At 38.3% G+C, this 25,517-nt stretch overlaps 2 protein-coding genes across 28 annotated transcripts in view; one reads left to right on the forward strand and one right to left on the reverse strand.

Annotated features, from left to right (window-relative positions):
- The window catches only part of MED12L (mediator complex subunit 12L), a 364,359-nt gene that overhangs the window by 112,356 nt on the left and 226,486 nt on the right, over positions 1–25,517 (forward strand). For all 27 annotated transcript variants that reach the window (XR_014076860.1, XR_014076861.1, XR_014076862.1 and 24 more), the window contains 3 exons: positions 1,644–1,770; positions 4,253–4,467; positions 6,742–6,918. Coding sequence is in view for 22 of the 27 variants with exons in the window: in XM_081570462.1 (XP_081426588.1) it covers positions 1,644–1,770; positions 4,253–4,467; positions 6,742–6,918 (519 nt within the window). In the remaining 5 variants the exon portion in view is untranslated. The remainder of the gene's footprint in view (positions 1–1,643; positions 1,771–4,252; positions 4,468–6,741; positions 6,919–25,517) is intronic.
- GPR171 (G protein-coupled receptor 171) lies at positions 9,800–12,321 on the reverse strand. The gene has a single exon (XM_081570513.1). The coding sequence runs from the start codon at positions 12,232–12,234 to the stop codon at positions 11,275–11,277; it is 960 nt and encodes a 319-aa protein (XP_081426639.1). The 5' UTR covers positions 12,235–12,321; the 3' UTR covers positions 9,800–11,274.

A 25,517-nucleotide genomic window follows, 5' to 3' on the forward strand; every position in this document is an offset into this window, starting at 1 on the left:
TCATCTACACTTAACAGCACCCACCCCTCGGCCAGTCTTTCTCAGGCCATTCTGGTTTCCTTTCCTCATTGCCTTCTTGTTCAATGCCTGTGAGTGTAAGCTGGACAACAGGGGCTTTGCTCACCTCGTTCAGTGTTGCATTACTGATGATACACCTGCTTCTTATGACAGGATTAACAAAAATGAAATAGGAAAAATATTTTCATAGACATCTCTTTTTGCTGGGAAAGCACCTTTCAGCAAATACAGAGGGTCGTGTTGTTGAAATTGGGGCTTAAAGATATTGATGCTAAAGTGTAAACCACATAGCCCCTTTTATAATGGCCAAATTAAGAAAAGCTTCATTGCTTTTTGCTTCATTGCTTTTTCCTACATATTTATGAATGGACTGTATTCTAAAAAGAAGTGCAGTGGTTAAACTTTGGTAACTAAAGTTGATTCCTCAAATTGCAGTGCTCCTACTGGATAATTTTTATTGTGTCTTCCCTTCCCTCTTGGTGTGTCCCAGAATACACATATACACAGTCATAGTCAGAAGAGGTTCACACATAGATGACTATAATTTTAATAGGTGTAAATGTATCCATCTCTAAAAATGTATTCTTTTAGAGATGTTTAAGATAATTGATTTCTGTTAAACACCATATTCAAAATTTGACCCTTATAAAGGGGATGGATTGAAGAAATCATATCTAATATAATCCTGTTTTAATGCTAAAATTGATAATGAAAATGGGAAGAAACAAAGGGAAAGCAAAAAGAATAGAAAATGAGGTTCTGACTGCTTCTAAACTGTTCCCTTTGCTGGTCTTCTAGTAAGTTCTGACCTTAAGAATGTAGAAGTTAAACAGCTTCTCTAGATGTGTTTCCTGAACTGTGGTGATTGCAGGAGGTTCTGAGAGAGCTAATTGGTGGAGTGTGATGATGGAAAGAATCTTCTTAGAGGAACATTTGACACGTTACTTCCCAAGATACTCGTAAACTCACCGCCTGACAAAAACAAACACGGAACAATCAAACTCAATAATACATGCCCAAATATTTCTTGGAGGGCATACCGTTAAAATGAACTATTTAAAAATGAAGACAGCCTCAATTTATATTTTAGTGGTTTTGCACAGGAGTAATGAGTAGTTTATTGTACTGTATTGTGCATTCCATGGTTATTTATACCATGCTGTGTAGCGTTTATAATTCACACAAATAATGTTTTTCACAGGAGTTCTTTGAAATTTTGAGTTATTTTGGGGCAGTTGCTTCCCTGATTGTTCAGTTGGTGAAGAATCTGCCTACAATGCAGGAGACCTGGGTTCGATTCCTGGGTTGGAAAGATCCCCTGGAGAAGGGAAAGGTTACCCACTCTAGTATTCTGACCTGGAGAATTCCATGGACTCTATAGTCCATGGATGGGGTCTCAAAGAGTTGGGCACGACTGAGTGACCTTTCACTTTCTTTCATTTTCCCTTAACTTTCAGAAGTTATATTCACTTATGATGCATGGTCCTCAAATAAGTATAGAAATCTTAATTTTGCATGTTTTATCCAAGAATGTAAATGTTAATGAAAAACCAACACATTTCTTGACCCATTGCGACTGTACTTGTCTTCAATAATTAACTTTGCTTGTTTGTTTTTAATCTCAGAGATGTGGTGAATCAGAAGTCTTAGATGAGAAGGAGTCCATTTCCTCAGCCTCTCTCGCTGGATCTAGTTTACCTGTTTTCCAGAATGTTCTTCTAAGGTTTTTAGATACACAGGCCCCCTCGTTGTGTAAGTAAAGAACTTTGCTTCTAGATCTTAAACAAGGGGATTGACCTTTTTTGGGAACTGATCTTTTTTCTCCCTTATCTGTAATCTTATCAATGTACTTTGCACTGAATATGCTGCATATTTTACTGAGCAAAATTTTGTAGCCTATTTTCAGTGGATACTTTTATGACAATCTTCAAAGACTTGAACATTTCTGGAGTTTTAGTAGTTAAAACAGTAGGTCAGCTCATTCTCTTGTATTTGATGGATTAATTTTCCCGTTCTAGATCTTTCTTACCAGCAGAGCGGCGTTAAGGTCCTGTGATGCTTACTACATTTATTGTGATTATGAACTTCTCTCTTCTTTCCCTGTTTTCTAAGTTTCTGATTTTCTAACTTCTAATGTTAAAAGGGGGCAAAGAAAAAACAAAGGTACCTTGTAAGCAGGTTTCTGATACAAGGAAATAATTTGTGAAGATGGTTGACTGCTTGTCTGTGCTCTCTAGTTGTTCATGTTCTATTGTGTTCTTTTTGTGTCTTAATTATTCCATTGCTGGTGGGGAGTAGGGTGGGGGTGGGAAATAAACCACCACCAAGTGGGTTTATACTGTGGGTGGAAACTTAAAAAAAAAATCATTTGTGTAAGCTCAGTTGGCTTAAATCTTATTCTGAGGTTTTCATATGACAAAGTACACCAGGGAGTATCTTATCTTCAGTTCAGTTCAGTCGCTCAGTCGTGTCCCGACTCTTTGCGACCCCATGAACCGCAGCATGCCAGATCTCCCTGTCCATCACCAATTCCCGGAGTTTACCCAAACTCATGTCCATTGAGTTGGTGATGCCTTCCAACCATCTCATCCTCTGTTGTCGCCTTCTCCTGCTGCCCTCAATCTTTCCCAGCATCAGGGTCTTTTCAAATGAGTCAGCTCTTCGCATCTAGTGGCCAAAGTATTGGAGTTTCAGCTTCAACATCAGTCCTTCCAATGAACACCCAGGACTGATCTCCTTTAGGGTGAACTGGTTGGATCTCCTTGCTGTCCAAGGGGCTCTCAAGAGTCTTCTCCAACACCACAGTTCAAAAGCATCAATTCTTCGGCACTCAGTTTTCTTTATAGTCCGAATCTCATATCTATACATTACTACAGATGATGATGGAACAACAGAAAAATGACAAAAAGTGACAGGAAAGGGAGAAAAAGCGTGGGAGGTAGAAAAGGAAAGTATCTATGGAGAAGAGAGAGATAAAGCAGCAAGAAATAGTACTGCTTTGATTCCTCTGAGAAGAACCCATTTTCAGTTGAGTGACACCTGGGGGTGAGGTTTTTTTAGGTTCTTGGTGGCTGTCCTAGGGTAGAGGAGAGCAAGAACCTCAGCCAAACTGGTGATTGGAATGTAAGAAGCACTGATGAAGCCCGGAGAAAGACAGGAGAGATTCTGGAGAGGAGAAAATGTGTTGTCAGGAATGGCAGGTAGCAGTTGGATGTACCTTGTGTCCTGGGGGAGACAGACACTTGGTCTTTGCTCCCTTCATTCCATCCCCATTCCTGTTCTTTCTTTGGGAAAAAGTTCTTCCTCCTGTGCCTGGCTTGCTCTGGATCCTGTTTATTGCTCTGTCAGGGAAAGCTCTTCTGCTTCTCTGAAGAGTTTACTCTCGCCATTGAGTTTGGAGGTGGGCAAGAACAAACATACAGGCTTAAGATTTAGGGCACTGAGTTTAGTGTTTCCTGGGTTCATCTGTCATCTTTCTCAGTGTTTTGAGTGTGATGGTACCAGGGCCTGAGCTTTGTAGGTTTAGTCTTAGTAGTTTAATCATTTTCAACCTTATCTCAAAGGTACAAAGTTTGAGACTGTAGTTGCAGTATTAAAAGTTGTAAGTTAAATAGCTTACTTATGAATTTTAAAAGATGGCACAGCTTCATCTTGGGGCCCTTTTTATTGCATTGTTCCTTTTCCTTTTCAGTGGATTCCACTCACTAGCTTTTTTTTCAAATACCATCTGAATTATGGTTCTGTTGTGAAGTCTCCTTTGAAAAACTGCACCACTCCCACCCCCACCCACCACCCCTCTTCCCCCCAGTATACAGACGCTCAAAGTAGAATAGACAGTTATGAATCATGAATCATAACAGTTATAAAAGTAAAATCAGAGGAGAGTAATCTAGCCCTGCTTTTTTTTTTTTTTTCCTTACCTGAAATTTTGTGTGTTTACGTGATTACTTAAATGGCCATTCATTTGCCAGGGACCTCTACCTTTAATTTTGAGATGGGGCTTAGAACACTGGGTGCTGTTTTGCAGTTACAGTGGAAACGTCAGAACTGGTATACTGGTTTTGCACTGAAAGCTAAGAACCATGTAGCAAATTTTCCAATAAATCCTTTATTTAAAAAAAAAAGAAAATAGGAAAAATAGTGAAAATTGTAAGCCTTAGTCATTGTCTTTATTCTTTTTTCCCCCTCCTCAGTCAAGGAAACTGAATTCTTGATTGACTTTGCTTCCTCACAGCGGATCCAAACAGCGAATGTGAGAAGGTGGAGTTTGTGAACCTGGTGCTGCTCTTCTGTGAGTTCATCCGGCATGATGTCTTCTCCCACGACGCCTACATGTGCACCCTCATCTCTCGGGGAGACCTGTCTGTCACCGCCTCCACGCGACCGCGGTCGCCAGCAGGAGAAAATACAGATGAGCACTATCCAAAGGACCACGACATGAAAATGGAGGTATGGTCCTGGGAGAGGGCCACTCCTTGGATCTGAACTGTGCTGGGAATCGCTTTCAGAAGGATTACATGCTGGTGGAAGGGTGGTGGCTTTTCAGTTGTAGTCTCTTGTTTCAAAGCTCATTTATTGCTGCTTCTCACTCACACAAAAGATTTGGTTTATAATTTATATCTTCTAGAATTTTCTTTTAGGTATGCTAAAACTGAAAAGATTCGATAGGCCATCACATTTTTCACTGAATTGGAATTATGTGCTTCCAATTTTATGTATTTCTAATCTCCAGTTTTACTTTAATGTTTAGCCTCAAATTTGGACTTGTTTTGGCTCTGACATCATGACTGTTTTTATTCTAAGTAGCATCTTTCCCCCAATGTCTCTTTACTTATATCGCTCTTTTATACTTATATTGCTCTTTTATACATATGTCTTAGTCATAACACGTCATATTTTCATTTCAATTAATTGCAAATTTAATCTGTCTTTCAAATGTAGAATTGCTTTCAGCAAATTACTTTATGCTATGAGTATGACTTTATCATTTTCTGCCAGTTTTCTGATATTTTGGACATTGTTCCAGATACTTATGGGACTTTTCAAGGCCAAAAACATGAAGTTGGTGATGGGAAATAATAGAAAATTGTTAGAGATTATGATAGTTGCTGAAAAATAAAGCCTCATATTGGTCTTGTGAGAGTTTCAAGCATATGCTGTTATATTTTAAAATAATGGCTATCTTTGTAATTTAAAAACGTGCCTTTAGAATTGCACATGTGAATTTATAGTTTATACTCTTTATTAAAGAGTTTTGAAAATTACTTTTTTAATATGAATACTTTTGTTTCTAAATTTGTCCGCAGTAAAAAAGTTAGAGTAAAACATAAAATTAGTTTACCTGTTTATGCTTTTTCTATGTTTCTCTCTCTCTTTTCTTTCCTGTTTTTGGACATCAAGGTATCTTGTATGTTAAATATACGCTTAGATTTTTCTTACTAAGGCGAGTTGGTGAGCATGTGACCGGGAATAGCCCCAAGAAGGAAATTATGGTCAGTTTGTTTTTAATCAGGAAGTTTGTGTAATTTTCCCTTGAAATAGCACGGAAGTTAAATCTTTTTTATCATGAGGACGAAGAACGTGACTTTGTAAAGCAGTGTGTATCTTAACTTCCTTTTCTTTTATTGAGGAAAAACACACTGAGGGAAAAAGAGACATAAGATGACTTAATGTCACTGTCATGTTTTAGCTTCAGGTTCTTAATGAATTACAAAACTTACAATGTGACTTTCTTTCTCTGGCAATTATCAGGAACAGACTATTATGGCGCATATGGGCATTGACTCAGGAACTACTAATATTTTTGATGAAGTAGACAAGAATGACTTTAAAAATGACTTTGGTTCGGAATTTCCAGTAGGTTCAACCTTCAAATTCTTATTGACCATGAACCCCTCCTCCCCCCACCTCTGTCCCCAACTGTCTCCTCCTCCTGCCCCTTGCCTTGTGTATTGGCATGACCCCTGTACTTGTGATGTAAATGTCTTTCTCTGGAATGAATTCCACCCCAAGCCACAGTTCATCATCTCACACAGCTGTCTCATTTCAGTTCATCCTCAGTTTTGGCTGCATTGCCTCCTCCTGTAAATTAAAACACTCTCATCCTCCTGGTTGACCGTGACTCCTTTGTTTAGAGATCATTATCTCTCAGGAATCCATGAATATCATTTCATCTGGACAGACCATGTTGATTTGCTGGATGTGTGTTCAACTTCTAAATAACAGCTTTCCTGGCTCTGGACTTGTACATTCTTCTACTTTATCTCGGTATAATTACAATGTGTCCTTCCTCAGGGATCTCAGTGTGTAACTAACTCTTTATGAAAACACATGTTGGTTGGGGTACAGACTAAAACCTTTGTATCTATCTGTTGTTCATGAGCTTTATAAGTGAATTATTTCTTTGTATATGTTTTTGTAGGAAATGTAGCCCTATGAGGAAGACACTTAGTTATAAGTCTAATTTTATCTCTGGTCCTCTGGGAAATGGAGCTGTGCACATTTCTTACCTGTGTGTATGGTTGCCACTTTCTCATCTTCAGAACGGGGGAATGATGCTCCTGATCTGAATATGAAATTTGTGGAAATTAAGACAGTTCATTATTTTGCTAATGGTTAAATAAGGAAAAGATATGGTATGAGTGTCTTGTGTGTTTGAAGTTGTGTGTGCTTTGGTTTTGCTCTTTCATTTACAGTCTCCATCATTTGTTTTACATGACTTAGATTTTTTCTCCCATGCCTGGAGAGTCCTGTGAGAATGCCAACCCTTCCCTGGGCAGAAGAATGTCAGTTAATGGTGAGAAGCTGTTGAAGAGAGAAAAACCGAGGGAGTTGATTTTTCCATCTAATTATGACCTCCTACGACACCTGCAGTATGCAACCCATTTTCCCATACCTCTGGTAAGTTGCTGCTTGTCAGTTGGCAAGCTGATCATTTCATTGTAGGGTCATTGATTATTCAGCTGCTTGCCTGAGTACTACATATGAAAGAGGTGAGTTTTTTGTATTCACTACCTTCTTCTGTTTGTTATGGTTCTTGCCAGGCAGCTTATGTGCTCGTGTAGTCTACATTTGTGGTATCATACTACCGACTGGCTAGGTTTAGCAAAGTTTTCCATATTAGTATTCTTATACTAAGAGCATCTGAGTCGCTGCAAATGATGTCCGAATGTATTTTTCTACTTCAATTTGAAACTCATTTACTAAGTAGCTTTTATGTGCACTGTATTGTGGTAGGTACTTTTGGCATTATACAGATGAGTAAGAACTTTTGAGCACAGAAAAGATGAAAAAGATAGGGAGACAAATGTCTGTAAAATGACAAGCACCAGAATAAGTGAAATAACTTGAGTGGAAACCCAAGTGTCCACTGAAAAGTGAACCGTTTGACAGTCCCAGAGCTCTTTTACTACTCTGAAAGAATAAAGATGGGAGGAGGGGAAAACATCTGGTTGAAAAATTGGCTCATGCTTCATAGAAGAGGTCATATATGTGATGGACTTGGATTTCCACCTGTTGACTTTAAGAACTGGATGATAGCACATGGGAAATAGTTGCTGGGAAATTTAGTGTTTGAATCATAGCAAGTGATGTGCTTTATTTTGAAGGGAAGTAAGATTAGTTTTCTGATATTTGTAATGAAAATTGGGCCAAAATTTATTAAAAAATTTTTTTAAATTCTTAGATTCACTATCCTTTTTCATGGAATTTTATTTTAACTTACTTCAGTGAGTCATTTTTTCTATAGAAAACTATTATTACTACTATTTTTTAAAAAAATGTAATTGTGAGGTGCATATTATATTATTTCCTGGACACCTTTGAGGAGTTTTGATCTCTAGGCTAAATAGTTTCATAAATTGTTTATTTTTTGGTTATTTTTGAACATCCTCTGAAATGACTTTCAAAATCACTACACCCATATATTTTTTTTTCTTGTTACAATTAAGAACCCCTTGTTAATTATCCTATGTCCAGGACTATATTGAAAGTAACTAAAATTGTTTCTTTTTCATCACTGGTTGAATATACCAATATTTTTCATCTGCTACCTGTGGTCATCACTCATTTTCCACATAGTGGAACAACTTTACAGTGTATTTAGGGCAGCAGAAAGAGTAGCTTGATATTTTAGAGATATATCTTAAAGAATTCATGGGTGAACTATCACGATGTCTGATTTGTTTTAAAATAGTCAAAAAGATTCCATATTGAAGTCTAGAGTTGAGTTAATATTAATGTGCTGGGTGTTAATGTCCTGGTTTTGACAAATACATCTTGGTACGTAAGGCTTTAGCTTTAGGGCAAACTAGATGAAGAATATATGGGAACTGTCTGTACTATCTTTTTACTTTATCTGTAAATTTTAAATTATCCTGAAATGTGTATTTGGAAAAAATAGGGGAAAGGAAGGAAATCTGGCAGAAACTTGAAAATGGTCAGACTGGTTGAAGGTTGCTCTTCTCTTGGGTGAGCAGCGCTTTGCGGGTCTCGCTGTATGTGTGTGGAGAAGGCAATGGCACCCCACTCCAGTACTCTTGCCTGGAAAATCTCATGGACGGAGGAGCCTGGTAGGCTGCAGTCCATGGGGTCGCTAAGAGTCGGACACGACTGAGCGACTTCACTTTCACTTTTCACTTTCATGCATTGGAGAAGGAAATGGCAACCCACTCCAGTGTTCTTGCCTGGAGAATCCCAGGGATGGGGGAGCCTGGTGGGCTGCCGTCTATGGGGTCGCACAGAGTTGGACACGACTGAAGCGACTTAGCAGCAGCAGCAGCTGTGTGTGTGGGGGTGTGAGAGCAGGGGGCTGCGCAAGCATGGGCTTCTTTCTTCTGTTATTTACGTGAATTCATGTGACCTGTGGTGACACAGCTGTTCCCAGCACTTAACATTCTCAAGACTGTCCTCTTCCTTAGAGGAAAGAGCATGAATGATTCCCAGGGACTAAGTCTCCTGATGGATTATGACATAATTCAGCTGTGATGCGAAATCATAAAAGAGCTGCTAGAAATTTGACATTGTAGGATGGAATTTTTTAATAGCCTTCTATTACCAGTTGTCTAGAAGTGCCTTTACTGTGAGTGTCATTTAGACTAAACCATCAGAAAAAGGGAAATGAAAGTGTATACTAGTAAAACTGTGCCATTGTGGATGCTGTAGTGAGTCTGACTAGCTTATTATGCACATGAGAATACAAGAATATGATTTAAAAATAAAGAGTGTGTTTTTTTACCGCCCCCTGCCCCCACTTTGTCTCTAAAATGTGGCTCTGGTGAGTGAAGGCCAAGGAGAGAAGACTAAAAGGCAGCTTGACTAAAATATTCAGAGAATAAGCTAGCTTCATATATGCTCTTGTATGAACGATATCTTAATCTGCTCATCAGTAAGACTATGCTCTCAGTGGGCCACCAAGCCCAGGCAGCCAGCCTCTGCCACAGGCCATTTAGAGTCGTTCTGGACCCTATCTGTGTCAGACATGTGATACCAACAGGGCTTCCTGTCATTACCACTAGCCAGCCGGGGTTAGTGCAGTGCCTACCATGTTAGAGGTGTAATGGGCACTTTTTTGCGTGCATTTTCTCATTTGCTATTCTCCTCAGACTGTTACATCCTCAAAAGAATGTGTAGTAAACCTGTGGGCAGGAGTTGTCCAAGATTCAGCTGTCAGAAAATAGTTCTCAGCATAGAACTGAAAAATGAGTCTGGAATCAAACTTGTTACTTTCCAGGAACACCATTTCTTTTTCCTTCCTTCGTTTCTTTTCTTCCTTCTTTCCTTATTTTTCTTTCTTTCTCTCTGCCTTCTTTATTCCCTCCTACCCTCCCTCCTATCCTTTGAGATCATTTATTTTTATTGAGGTAATGTTGATTTATAACATTAGAGTTGTTTCACTTGTAAACATTTTATTTCTACTGCAGTATCCCCTACAGCGTGCTCACCACCCAAAACTTAGTTTCCCTTTGTCACCAAATAGCTTATCCCCATCACCCATGTCATCCTTCTCCTCAGCCCTTCTCTTCTGGTGACCACTACCCTGTTCTCTGTGTCTACATGTTTGTTTTTGCTTGAACAACACCATTTCTTAATCATTGCAGCTAATGCAATTGCATTACTTGTTGTTTTGACGTGGGCTTTTATAATTGAAACAAAAAAAAAATACAAAGTCTTGTATATGCTTGTCTAAATTTTTTAGTCTTCCTTCCCTAAATAAGCCTTCATTTAATACTATCTACTGAATCCTTTCTGCTTTTCTCACATTTGAGAGAATTTAATCAATGGGCTGTGACCCTGAGAGTGGAGTCATGCATACCTTACATGGCTGGCCCTCCATGGGGTCAAACGCGTCTTCAGGACCTGGGTGGCACACTTCAGCTAAGCTCATGCTGCATTTCTTTCTAATAAGTCCTTGCAATGTGGAGCCGACGTGTCTATTTTAAGACTATTTGACTGGTGCTAGTTTTCCATACCTTTGATGTGAGTTCCAAAACAGTAGTTTTAGCAGTTAGTACAATTTAACGACCCCCCACTTGAAGATGTTATGGGGTATGTTCTTTACTTCTACAAAATAAAAATAAGAAATCACTGGATTTGTCATTACTAACAGTAGAAAAATCTTTATTTATAACCTATAGGTAGAATATAAGGATATATAGTATGGTCAAAAACCATGTTTTTCCAAGCCTTTTTATAGGTAAAAAATTGTAAGCTGTTGTGGTAGGACACACTTAGATGTTAAAAATTGGAGCATTAAGCCAAAAAGTTACCGTTTTTGAAGTGATGGATTACAAATCAATCGGGCTCAGGTGGTGTCAGGTAAGAAATCACCTTGCTTTTTTTTTTTTTTAAGTGATCTAAAGGGCTTTAAACTGTGTTGCTAAAGAGCTTTCTGGCAACTCACATAGAGAGTATTTTTTGCGTATTTCTATCAGAAGTCAGCTCCATTAGAATACCTAATGAATATTTGTGTCATAGAACTTGTTTAGGTTTTAAGGATATTGCAGGGTTTATATTGGTTCAACAAGACTTTTTGGGTTTTTTTTTTTTTTTGTACAAACATTTGTGTTAAGGAGCATCAACAACTACAAGAGTACAGTTGGGTTTGTGCTCAGAAACAGTTTTTCAGTAGACCAAGCCACATTTGCCCTCTGCCTGTATTTTTACTTATGGAGGCTCTTTTTTCCTTCCTTCCCAGGAGTTTGTACACTTAATTGTCTAGTGAGGCAAGAAATCATAGCATGAAAAAAATCCCGTATTCTATGCACTGTTTTCAGACCTTGATTTTTCTTTCTGAGCCTTGGACTCCTTATGGGAAGCAAACGTCTCAGTGATCTTTAATCGGAAAGCTTTTGAGAGATGATAGTACAGGATTGGATCGAAACACAGGTTGGACACAGCCAGGAGCAGTGTGGCCTCTTTTGCTTTGAAAAGTGAAATCCTGGTGGAACAGTCAGATATGACCTCTGTCTGGCTGAGGGTGTATGGGATTCGGACAATATGATAAGGAACAAAACATATGATGTAGCCTGTAGTCACCAAAAGTATACTGACAAGAGCTCTCTTCACGTTTGGATAATTTTCATTATCTTTGTTTCTGTAGAGTTGTCGAATTACAAGGCAGTTAGATATTAAGATGATGGCTGAGAAATTGAGGAATATTGCTACACTTATGAAATTTGTCAGCAAATGCCAGTTTCTTCCAAACTCCTTTTTGAATTCCATGCAGCCCACATTGGGCTTTTCCTTGATGTCTTTGATGGGAATGATCATGTTTGGCACCATTATAAGAAGGACCATTAGCCACACAACAGCTGATATCATTTTAGCAAACCCAGGTTCTTGTATTCGATAAATCTTACAGCTGTATGTTAACTGAAGACAGCGATCAATGCTAACAAATGCTAAGAAGATTATTGATAAGTACATATTAATGTAGATGAGGCAGGCTGTCACTTGGCAGTGGAATATCCTCAGCTTCCAGGGTGCGACGCCCAAGTCAACAGTGATCTTCACTGGTAATGCCAGAGTCAGCAGGAAATCAGCTGTAAGCAAATTAATTAAGTATATGCTCACACACCTGTGATTTGTGTTTTTCTGTATGAAAGCCCAGGTTGCAAAACAGCTTCCAATAATTCCAATGAGGAAAACTAAATAAAAGAAATAGGTGAATGGCTCCAGGTCTCTGTAAACTGGGCAGAGGGTAGAACTGTTGGTCATCTTCAAGGACAGTAGGGATGACTGTCCAGAAAGAACAAAACAAAGACAAAAAGCTCCAAAGAATCTGTTAAAAAAAAAAGAAAACAAATGAGAGCGAAGGGAGGTTAGTAATTCAAATTAGAAATTGTTTTCTTCAAACACAATTGCATTCCCAAAACCATGGTCGCAATCACTCTGCTTCTTAGAATTTTATTGGTGAAGTTACTTGATGTGTGGATTGGTGGGAACATCTTCGATTACGAGGAAGGAAGCCTGGGGTTTCCATGGTCTGATTTTGCGATTTTGGAAAATCCCGTGTAGGTTGCTGCTAGAAGGGATATTTTTGACTTCACACTTTTGCATCCTGATAGCTTGTTTGTAACCAGTTGGGTTGGAAGTTAGTTTGCAGAGGAGATAAGTGAACTGAATTTCTGAGAAACAGAGAGGAAACAAAAGGTTTGGTTGCAGCTGAGCCTGAATTGCTCTCAATGAGGCTTCCTGGCTTTTGTTTTCCCAGGTTGATAGAACTCTTCATGCTGGAGAAACCTAGGTGGAGAGGGGAGGTGAGAGGGGACAGAAAATTGTACTAAAATCTAAAAGATTTTTATTTAAATAATAGGCCTTTTGTTGTGTAACCTACCAGAACATTTTTACAATTAGAATTTCATTTCATTTTTCTTTTTTAGCAGAAGAAGTTGTAGGATTAGCATCTGGTCTTTGCCTGATGTTCTGGATTATGATGGTATAGACCTGTCCTGTCTGGTTTGGTAACCTACAACCACAGATGACCATTAAGCCCTTGAAAACTGACCAGTTCAAAGTGACCTGTGCTGTAAGTGCAAAGTACACACTGGGTCTTAAAAAAGATTTAGTATGAAATAGTATAAAGAGTGGTTACTACTTGCACTATTCTTACAATATTTTACATTAAATCTTTAAGACCCACTGTGTACTTTGCACTTACAGCACTAGTCAGTTTGAACCGGTCACATTTCAAAGGTTTAAGGAGTAAAATTGTGCTATTTTGTGCACGTAGTACAACAGTTAGTAAAATGTGTCAGTAATTTTTATATTGAGCATATATTGAAATGATATTTTTGATACATTAGGTTAAATATAGTATTAAAATTAATTTCTCCTGCTTTTGCTTTTTTAAGTGTAGCTGCAAGATAGTTTTAAAGTAGCTTTGTGGTTTGCTTTATATTTCTCTTAAACAGTGCTTGCATAGATGTTTCCTTGTCAGTGTTGGCAAGAAGTTTGACCAAGATTTTATTTTAAAGGCTTCTAGGGCAAGGGTATGTGATTGTTGGTTACAAAGTTCTCAGAAGAGAAGCTCAGTTATATATATATGTGTGTGTGTGTGTGTGTGTGTGTGTGTGTGTGTGTGTGTGTGTGTGTGTGTGTGTGTGTGTGTGTGTGTGTGTGTGTGTGTGTGTGTGTGTGTGTGTGTGTGTATCAAAACATCTAACTTTAGCACTTGAGGGTTTTTTTTTTTTTTTCCTTCTTTCATTGTGGGTTTCAAGGCAGTCAAGGCCAGATGTGTAAGTCCTGCCCTTGGAACCATTGTGATCATCACTGATAGTGACAAAGTCTTGTCATGTTCTCTCCAAATCTGGAATATTGGATGATTTATAGCGTAAGTTAAACTAGGCTTCATAAACTCATGCTCTTAGGGCTGTGGCACCCTCCTCATAAATATCAAACAACTTCCTTCCTTTGATTTATCAATCAGAAGATTGGTGTTGTGTTTTAGCAAGAAAAAAATTCATGTGCAGCTTTTAAAAAAAGCAACCAGTAACTTTAGGGGCTAAGAAGTTCACTTCTCTGAAACATCCTTTTGAAAAAACAAACAAAAACTTTAGAAGCTTTTTGAATCTTAATTCTCCTAATTATTTAATGATCCAGTGGGTACATCTTGGGGTGAAACAATATGTAAGTGGATGGATAAGGCAGATGTATATAAAGCTTTCTAAAGTAAAGGGACATTTAAAGAGTACATGTTTTTCCCATTTCCCTACTTGAGATAGGACTTGAGAGTCCAGGAATAGCATCATTCTGTACTAAACTCAGTGAAAGTCATCAGACACATGCCTTGTGTCTGGTACCATGCCAAACACTTTACATATACTTATGTAACCTTCTCTAATTTCTATCATGGAGATGTTGTCTCCCTTACCTTTTTTAAAGTGGGGTATGGAGATACCTTATAAAACTAAAAATAGAACTACCATATGATCCAGCGAGCCCACTATTGGGTATATACTCCGAGAAAACCATGATTCAAGAAGACATATGCACCCCAGTGTTCACTGCAGCACTGTTTACAGTATAGCCAGGACGTGGAGCAACCTAAATGTCCATTGACAGATGAGTGGATAAAGAAGATGTGGTACATATATACAATGGAATATTACTTGGCTATGTAAAGGAATGAAATTAGGTCATTTGTATCCCTGTTTTATAGATGAGAAAACTGAGGCACCACAAGGTTACGTAGCACTTAAGGTTGTATAGCTGGTAAACTGTAGAGCCAGGATTCCCAGCCAGACAGTCTGATCTTAGCAGCCATGTTCAAAACCACTTTGAAACTGTGTCTCAGTAATAATAATAATAATAATAATGGTGGTTATTGTTATTTTTTTGAGTAATAATTTTTATTGGAGTATACTTGATTTACAGTGTTACGCTAATTTTAGTTGTACAGCAAAGTGAATCAGTTCTACGTATGTCGACTCTTTTTTAGATTTTTTTTCCCCCTGTGTAAGTCCTTACAGAGTATTGAGTAGGGTTCCCTGTGCTTACAGTAGGTCCTTATTAGTTATCTATTTTATATACAGCAGTGTGTTTATGTCAATCCCAGTCTCCCAGTTTATCCCCCCCCCCCTTTACCCTTGGTAACCATAAGTTTGTTTTTTACATCTGTGCCTGTTTCTGTTTTATAAATAGGTTCATTTGTACCATTATTTTTAGATTCCACATATAAGTGGTATCATATGATAGTTGTCTTATTTTTATTATGATATCAAACCTTTACTAAGTGCTTACTATTGTCAGGAACTATAGTCTAAAAATTTTCATGTAAAAGAGCAGAAATAAAATATTCATTCTCAATTTTTCCCCTAATACTAATGAACAACATTTAGGCTCTCTGTGTTTTGATGTTTTATTTTACAGTAGATATATTTAAAAAAAAAAAAAAATCTAGGTTCTATCTTTTAAGCCTAAACCTTCTTTTCTTTCAAAATTCCCGTTTGTAGTCTCTCCATGTCATCTGCACTGTCTTCCTCCCAACTCTATAGTTTAGTTGGTGGGATCCCTGCTGTTCTGGGAGCACTTCCTTCCTTCCTTTGTACTTTTTGTTGTGATAGGATTTGGGGCTCATAGGACTGCAAGGATGCAGGGAACCCTTATTTATAGCATTTGGCCCAGTCCCTGGGTTTGAGTACACTGCGGTCTGAACACCTGGGTGTTGGCCAGGGTTCCCTGGCTTGTTGGAGCAGACGAGGGTCCCACCTTGTTGATCATTTCCTAGGCTCTCTGCCTTTATCCTTCCCAGCCCCCATCCTGCCTATCCTAAATGCCTAAAGGACGCCCTTCAGATCTGAAGTCTGCTCTAGGCTTTACTGACTTCCTTATGACTTGACTTTTGCTAATAACCATTTATTTATTAACCATTTATTCTGAACATTCTTTTGTTCTCTGGGTCAAAAGCTAGTGTCAGTGTAGATGAACCCTCACCTCCCACCTTTGCTCATTGTTCCTTTACAAAGGTGCTAGGATTTTGGCCTAGGCTCTTGTATTTCAAACGTTACATTATAATCGTAACATATAATGCATTTCTTTGAGTGCCCCTATTGCTCATACAGTTACACAGTAAAGTCTCATTTTATAGATGACTATGTGGTAAAGAGAAGGATTAGAGAATTAATTAGTTTTGATCAGTTAGTGTACTGTGTATCTGGAACTGACCACCTGTGGGTAATTTATTTAAAAATAATTATAGTGTAACTATTCATTCGATAATGCTTGAGAGTCATGCAGGGCCTCCCAGTTGTTTTTCTTGAACCTCCGTCTAGCTTGCAATGAAGCCTAAACTTCTCATTTAAAATTTTTGGTCATATCAAAAATTTAACAGTTGTTAAATTATACTATAATAGCATTCTGTGTTTTCCATCATGAATTTGAAAACTAAGTGCTTGATGAATTTTTTTTTTTAAACCAGTTATTAGCCTATGGAAATCTGAGGTGCCCAGGTGTAGTCCAGCAAAATCAAGAAGAAATTTCTAGTGTTTCCTTTGTTTGAGAGTGCCCATTGTTTAGAACCTCATGAGATAACTTATTAGTTATTCTTTACAGAAGTCACAACAGAATTTTCTAGAAATTACCTATCGCAATGTTTGTAGAGCCCTGTTGTGCCCTGTGGTGAAGAACTACAACATAGCCTTCATCCATCCAGTTTTAAAACCGAGTTACTGACTAGTTAGGCTTACCCTTCAGGAAGTAGTATTCAGTGTTGTGTGAATTAAGCTGTCTTTCTGAAAGGGATGGATGAGGTCTTCAGGTAGAAGAAAATTACAGTGTAGTTCACACTGAGAATCTATTTGGAGTTTAATAATTGGTGCCTTCTTGCACAGCAACCTTATTACATGTTGGCATTTTCAGCTCACATGGTTTAGCACTGAAAATCATAGATTTCCCTGCCACGTAAAGACACTGAATATATTAAGTATTTAGGAAGACATACCTGGAGGTGTATTCTCTGTGCTTCAGCGAGCCTCGCTCCAAGTCTTCAGAGAAACATGAGCTGTTGAGCTAGCTTCAGCGGTAGTAGGCCCGCTGCAGGACTGCCGGCTGCACTAAAAATTTCCTTTCCTTTTTGTGTGGTTTTAAAATGTTGCATATTGACGTAGATGAAACTGTGGTTTGCAGATAGTTTAACTGTATTTTTTTCTTTTCTTTTCTTTTTTTTAAACAAATATTTTACCTTTACGAAAGTCTCCTCAAGTTCTTTTCAATTTTGTACAAGGTTTCTTCAACAATTAAAATTTGTTTGTTCTTTTAGAGGAAAGATTTTTATTCATCTGTTGTAATACCTATGTTTTTTTGAAATCACCCAAGCTGTGTTTTTCATCATAATGATTTTTTAAAGAACGCCAATTTTTGCATCTTGAATGGTGTTATGAGTTAAAGATACCAGGTGTTTAAGTAGAATTTCTTTAGTATATATACTGACAGTCATCAGCTTTCAAAATTATAATTTAAAAAATTGTTGCAATTTTAATACTGCTGTGAGACATCTATTAACATATAAAAAATATGTGATTTAGTAGAGTCTGATACAGTGTATGTTTTTATTTATCTTCATTTTTTGTTCATTTTAGAAGAATCTGGAAGTAAAAGAGCAAAATCATTATGTACTGAGATAATTACAGTTAACATTTTTGCTACATACATTTTTTGGCTTTGTTTTGTTTATTTATTTTAATTAATTACTTAGAACTTTTTTTAGCTGTGCTGGGTCTTTGTTGCTGTGTGCAGGCTTTCTATAGTTGTGATGAATGGGGGATATTTTCTAGTTGCCATTCATGGGCTTCTTATTGGGGTGGTTTCTGTTGTTGCTGAGCACCGTCTCTAGGGTGTGCCAGCTTTAGTAGTTGCAGCATGCGGGCTCAGTAGTTGTGGCACACAGGCTTTATTTGTCATCTTGTGGTATGTGAAAACTTCCTAAACCAAGGATAGAACCCATATCCCCTGCATTGGCAGGCAGATTCTTTATCACTGGACTACCAGTGGTGATGTCTGATACATACATTTAAAAATTTTTCTGTGAGTATGCTCACATAATCTCACGTCATCTCACAGAGGATGAAATGGTTGGATGGCATCACTGACTCAATGGACATGAGTTTGAATAAACTCCGGGAGTTGGTGATGGACAGGGAGGCCTGGTGTGCTGTGATTCATGGGGTCGCCAAGAGTCGGACACGACTGAGTGACGAAACTGAACTGAACTGACTGATGACCCAGCAATCCCACTCCTAAGCATATACCCTGAGGACATCAGTTTGAGCAAACTCAGGGAGATAGAGAAGGACAGGGAAGCCTGGCATGCTGCAGTTCATGGGGTTGCAAAGAGTCGGACACAGCTTAGTGACTGAACTACAGCATGCCCACATAAAAATGTTACTATGTTGTGCACACTGTGTTACAGTTGGTAATTTTTTTATTCAAAAATGTATTGGACCTGTTTTTCTAAGTTATGAGAGTAAACCTGCAATGTACTTTTGTCAATTTGGCCACAATGGCCTAATGAATTGGACCCTCTGGTGTACATTTAAATTAGATAAATATTTCTTCTTCCTTTGAGGGAGTAAGTTGTGTGGTCCAAAGGTGATTTGTCAGGGCAAATCATTGCCTGATCACTTGGGGTGGGGTCTGGTTTTTCTGTTGCTTCATTGGCCTGGTGGGTACTTTGGTTTTGTCTCTTTTTCTCCTAGTACTTCTTAGTTTTCTAAATAATAGTCAGAAGAAGCTTTTCTAGGATCTAAAATGCATTCCTTTGGTATTCACTCTTCAAAAAAAAAATCTCTAAAAAACTGAAGGAGAACTGTCAAGCTGGAGGAAATTTAAGGTGGATCTAGGGAACTTTCGAAAACAGCAGTCTTCTGTAAGGACACTTATGATGACACTGTCCATTGGTTTCAGATACCCTTGTGGTCTTTCAAATTCAGGTAGTTATTATCATTTTGCAAAAGAAAAAGTTTTACATATATTCACTTAGAAATTAGTGGGGAAAAGCGCCGATCTTTCTGAAACTTTGTATTTGATTTGGGTTACGAACCAATGTTAACTTTCATCATAATAGGAAATGCTCTCTCTTTTAAGACACTAATATGTGCATCATTACTGGCTAGGACTCACTGAAAAATACACTTGTATTTTGTAGTAGTCAAGTTAAGTGAGCAGTTATGATTAGGGTTTATGGCGGGGGATGGTGAGGGTGAGATGGAAAGAATTTGATGAGATGCAGGTGACTGCCAGCTGAGTGGTGACTGGTTTTAAAATATGGTATGAAGAAACATTGGAAACAAAGGTTTTTGGTAAAGTTTCTTTTTCTTTTTTTAAGTTAGACATAGTCATATGTGTACTTCCCTCTTCACTCTGGGGTATAGATAGAATTAAGAAATATATTGAACTGTTCTTAGTTTGTGTGTGTGTGTGTGTGTGCGCACGTGTGGGTCTGGGTTGCCAAGTATAAAAGAGATGAAGTCTCTTAGTTCTCCATGTTCTATTTCCTTTTTGGAATAATGACAAACCAGTCTTTTAATCTGGAAAATGGCACGGCAACCCACTCCAGTATTCTTGCCTGGAGAATCCCATGGACAGAGGAGCCTGGTGGGCTACAGTCCATGGGGTCACAAAGAGTCGGGCACAACTGAAGTGACTAACACAACACACAGTCTTTTAATAGTGAAACTGAGCGTGTTCTTCCTCATTCCTGACAATGAGCTTGAGGCATCCTGGAGTTTTGTGGAAGTTTCTTCACGGTGGAAGAAGCATTCTTTTTTGGCCTGCTGTCCACTGTTGTTTTTGTCTTTAACAGTAGTTTCATTTGAATTTCCATAAATCACTTCTTTCTGTTTCATTAAGGACAAATGCTTGTCAGTGGGTATTTTCTTAGCGTTCTAGGAAATTGCACATCATCACTAACCCAGTATTTCAGAAACCCAAGTGGGAAGAAGCGAGGGGAAGTTGTTTTTCCCCTACCTTGGTTGTGGCAATACTTTTTATTTAAGAAATGACAAAGCATTTACTTTAATGAGTATTTTGCATGTTTAAAAATTGAAAGTAAATTGCTCCATGAATTGATGAAAAAGATCTTTTTGTAAGTCTCTGCTTTATCCACACAAATGATAGTTTTGATCTTGTTGAATGCAAGTACCAAACAACCGTATTTCAATAGAAGCATCATTTTTAATGTTTAACATTCTTAAAATTTGCTTTTTAAACATAGCATGGTCACCTTTGGAACTAATAAGGAAGGCAAAAAAAAAGATTGTTCGGATATGTAGCCACTGCCACAGCCAGGAGCACACATTTGCGAATTTATTTTCTTTGAAGAAATACATAAAATAGAGGAGCTTCTTCTCCTTACAGATGGGGAAACTAGGACATGAGGGCAATTGAGGCCTTGCTCAAAGCTGCACAGTTAGACCCCAGTGTTCCCCAGCACTTAATTATTCTAGTTCAAATGAAAGTGTTGGATGGAAAATGTGGTTATGAAAGAGGCTACCAGGTCAGTTGTATCCCCCTCCTCCCACCTGCAAACACACACACATTTAGTGTTTACAACTGTTTGAACTTTAGTGCCACTGGGCAGTGGAACAGGCACCATTGTGCCACACTTTCCTCATGGAGTTTGCAACTTGAGATGTTCAGAGCTCAAAATAGTTTGCATCCTGAAGTTTCTAAATAATCTTTGGGCAGGAGGCTGTTCTTTGGTTAACAAATGCCCGTATCTGGAGCATTTCTCCAGCAGCTTCTGTGGCTCCAAGTCACCCTTCTCTCTGGAGTCATTGTGCTTTAGGTTTGCATTTTGAAAGTGTTTTTTTAAGGTGGATAATCCCCTTTCCCACCTGAATTAGTCCAAAGACATTCTTTCCTAACTCTCAGATAGGTAGCTTCAGATCTGACAGTGACAGATGTGATTAGACAGAGTAGCTTTAAAGTGAGATGTAGCTGCAGAGCTGCTAACAGGTTACAGTTTCTTTCTGCGTTGTTTATATTATGCTTCAGTTTTCCCTTTTTAATGAAGTGAAGGGTAAAAATCTGAGAGCTGTTAATAGGTTACAGTTTCTTTCTGGATTGTTTATATTCTGCTTCAGTTTTCCCTTTTTAATAAAGTGAAGGGTAAAAATTTGGGGATATTTTGAAGAGGGAGGTCTTTTGCACCTTCTTAAAATGTGTATTTGTTTGTAGGGGTGGCTGAGTCTATTGTGTCATTCCCCTGTCTGGTGCTTTTGATTTTCTGCCTTTTTATTGGCTGCACAGTGTTATCTGATCAATATATGATTCATCTCATCTTTCAGTTGGGAGGTGTGGCTGTGCTATTTGATCCATGGTTATAAAATAATTAATAGCCGGGAAGTCCCTTAAAAAGAACTTTTAAAGGTTATCTTGTGTCTTTTTAGTCACTGAAGTTCTTTTTTTTCCCCCCCTGCTTGAGTATGATATGATCGATTTCTTGTGCAGTTACTGAACACTGTTGTTAATTTCCAGGAGAAGGTTTTTAGAGCAATTCTCCCTTGCCCTTGCTATGTGAATCTTTGTTTTTTGGTCAAGTGGTTAAGCAAAATTCTAATACTATTTCTTGACTACAGGCTGTCTCCTTAGCTTCCATTCTCCAGAAAGTGTTTGTTGCTTTTAGAAGGTCACAGCATAGAAGGGATGGTAAGGACAAGACAAGACTGAGCGGTTGCAGGTGGACTGTGGGCTCTCAGAGTCCGTGGGGATCCAGGAAGTGGTCTTTTGACCAAAGGAGGTGAAGAGCTGCTTCTGAGAAGTGAGGGAGTGGGGGTAGGCTCGGGGAAAGATGCACACAACGGGGTTGTGGTGTGGGGAGGGTTTCGGGGACTCTCAGTATGGTTGCATCGAGTGTGTGTGTGCAGGGTCTGTGTGAGGAAAAGGCTGAGACCAAATCTTGGAGCCATCTGGTCCATCTTGGATGCTTTAATTAGTAAGCAGTGGAGAGCTCAGGAAAGTTGTGTGAGGAGAGGTCAGTTCAGTAGTACCAGGTGAGTCTGTGGGCATTGGAGTATGTTGGGTTGGATTGAGAGGAAAAGTGGAAGACAAGATCCAGTTTGGGGATCTCACAGTCTTTTTAGGTGAGAGGCAATGAGGATCTGGAATTGGCCCAGAAGAGATGGGCAGTTGGGAACGACTATAGAGGTAAAATCGCTGAGGAATGGGCCTGGTGGGAAGCAGACTGTGGTCTGAGTTCTGCGATAGGAAGTCTGAGGAGAGAATCTGATTTAGCAGGTAGAAAGACAAGTTTGGTTTATTGACTTACTATATTTTTAGTGTTACCTCATTATCCGATATAGCATAATTTGCTTTTTATTTTATCCCTTTTCATTTTGCTACCACAAAAGAAGAGCAGGTAACTTCCTTTCATGAGTGAAAACTAACACCATGGAAGGTGACTGGCGAAATAGTATAAACTCAGGCTTGGTTCCATCAGCTGCAGCCCTTGCACCTGCCCTTTAATGGAACCCATACCCACAACTGTGGACATTGAAGTTTGTCAGCCAACAAATCTCTTTTATGGCACAAGCCTAATTTTAGTTTTTTAGTGGGGTCACTTACAAATGATAAAACCTTTCTACGTTAGCGTCACCTAAAAGATTAATCTACAGACTCTGGAAAACACCCTTAAACTAAGCTTTGTTTCCACTTAAGTTGATAGGAAGTTTGTGCCATTATTTCTCTATTCTGTCCTTTGTCTTGTTGCTACTGCCTGTGTGTTTTGACTATGGAGAAAAAAATAAACTATTAGTACTGAAAATATCCATGACATCAAGAGATGTCATACAAATTATAAAAACACAAATTATAAACATAACAGATCATCTGCCCAGAATGACATGGGATTTCCTTTGGGTAACAGCACTGTGAGGGTTTGTGTGTTGGGATAGGAAAGATCTAATACTCTGTGGTTTTCAACAGTAAAAGCTGCTACTTCCTTTTGGTCACCTCTTCTCTGCAAGATTCCAGTGACATATGGGTCACCACTTGATGACAGGACATCCTCCTGATAGCTTACGGTGAACTGTGTCAGATTCGTGATCTCTGAAGATTTAACTTCGGGACCAGGGACCAGGCTTGATCAGTCAAGAGCTTTTGTATAGCAGAGTTTTATTAGAGTATAAAATGGGGCAGACAAAGCTTCTGACATAGACATCAGAAGGGGAACGGAGAGTGTCCCCCCTTGCTAGTTTTAGCAAGCTGTTTTATGTCTGTTAGAAAGCTATTAATCAATTAAGAGAGACACTTGAAGGCTGAGTTTCACCTGGCCCCTCTCCCACAATATGCATTTTTGAGATAGGATGGCACAGGTGTGTTGTCCCCCAGCCATAAAACAATTGATATGAATAGTGGTTTGTTGAGCTGTTATCAGCCAAAAGTTAATTTTAGGTGGAACCAGTTTGAAGAAAGGTAGATTCCAAAGCAAACACATAGTTTCATTAACATGACTTAAGAAAAACATTTCCATAAGGAAAAATCATTGGTTAGCTCAAGTTTTGAGAGAAGTTAAGTTCAGGTGGAACCAGGTGTCGTCATGGCAACACAGAATTTTAAGAGAAAAAAGTCTGACACTTGTAGTTTGTTTCCTCCTGCCTCTTAAGGGAGAGAGAAAAAAATGTCTGACACTTGCAGCCTATTTCCTCTATTTGAAGACCCCTGGCCTTCCTGCCTGTTAACCTCTCACTCCTGAAAGAAGCACTTCAACAAAACATAGCTTGTGTTTGCCATAAGCCAGTTTTCAAAATGCTTTATTTCATGGCACCGTTGGTACGAAGTGATTAAATGTTGTATTTTTTTAGCTGCAACAAGTATGTATTACAAGTATTGTTTATAAACTAGAACATATTGCACAAAATAATTTAAAAACTAGTACTGATCTCAGAAGTTTCTGGATTAATCCACTTTTGCTGTTGCTCTACTGTTCTATTTTTGATTGTTGCCGTGGACCTTTAAGTTTCTTTCTTAAAAATGTTCATTGCTTTTATTTACCTAACTTTTCAATATTTGAATAAACTCCTTATGATCTGACTTCTAACTCTGATAAATTTCTTACAGAAATTCTTCTCGCTAAAGTCTTAAATATTTGTTTGTAGTCTTGATCTGAGTTTTTTCCTTCAGTTTTTAAATTGAAGGGTAATTGTCTTATAGCATTATTGGTTTCAGGTGTACAACATAGTGATTACTTTTATACATTACAAGAGGATCACCTTGATATGTATGGTTTCCATCTGTCACCAATGAAAGTGAAAAGTGAAAGTGAAGTTGCTCAGTCGTGTCCAACTCTTTGCAACCCCATGGACTGTAGCCTACCAGGCTCCTCTGTCCACGGAATTTTCCAGGCAAGAGTACTGGAGTGGGTTGCCATTTCCTTCTCCAAGTGATCTTCCCGACCCAGGGATAGAACCTAGGTCTCCTACATTGCAGGCGATTCTTTACCAGCTGAGCCACAAGGGAAGCCCATATTATTGATTAAATTCTCTGTTGTACATTACATTCATATCCCATGATTTATTTACCATATAACTGGAAGTTTGTTGCTTCTTTGATCCCTCACTTGTTTCACTAATTCCTCCCCTCTGACTACCACCAGTTTGTTCTCGGTATATATGTCTGTCTGTGTGTATGTATATGTGTGTGTGTATCTCACATCTTCTTTATGCATTCGTCTATTGATGGGCACTTAGGTTGCTTCCATGTCTTGACTATTGCAAATAATGCTGAAGTGAACATAGGGATACACGTATCTTTTAGAATAAGTGTTTTCATTTTTTTAGGGAAAAATATTGAGAAGTATAATTGCTGATAGTTCTATTTTTAATTTTTTTGAGGAACTTCCGTACTGTTTTCCATAGTGGCATTACCCGTTTACATTACCACTGATAGTGCGTGAAGGTTCCTGGCCTTTTTGCTTTGTTGTTTATTTCCTTTGCTGTACAAAAGTTGTTTAATTTGATGTAGTTTGTTTACTTTTGTTTTTGTTTCCCTTGTCTGAACCATATCCAGAAAAATTGCTACAACCAGTGTCAAAAAGTGTACTACTTGTGTTTTCTTCTAGAAGTTTTATGCCTTCAAATCTTAGATTTCAGTGTTTTATCCATTTGAGTTTATTTTTGTGTATGGTGTTAGAAAATAGTCCAGTTTCTTTCTTCTGCATATAGCTGCCCAGTTTTCTCAACACCATTGATTGAAGAGGCTGTCTTTTCTCCATTGTATAATCTTGCCTCCTTTTTGTAGATTAATTGATTGTGTAAGTATGAGTTCATTTTTGGGCCCTTTGTTCTAGTCCGTTGATCTGTGTGTCTGTGTTTCTGCCAGTACCATCCTGTTTTGGTTACTATAGCTTTGTAGTATAGTTTGAAATCAGGGAGTGTGATACCTCCAGCTTTGTTCTCCTTTCTCAAGCTTATCTTGGCTTTTCAGAGGCCTTTGTATTTTCATATAAATTTTAGAATTATTTGTTCTAGTTCTGTAAACAATGCCATTGATATTTTAATAGGGAT

This window comes from Giraffa tippelskirchi, chromosome 2 (assembly GCF_054371585.1).
Source record: "Giraffa tippelskirchi isolate mGirTip1 chromosome 2, T2T-mGirTip1v1.2.pri, whole genome shotgun sequence".
NCBI lineage: Eukaryota > Metazoa > Chordata > Mammalia > Artiodactyla > Giraffidae > Giraffa > Giraffa tippelskirchi.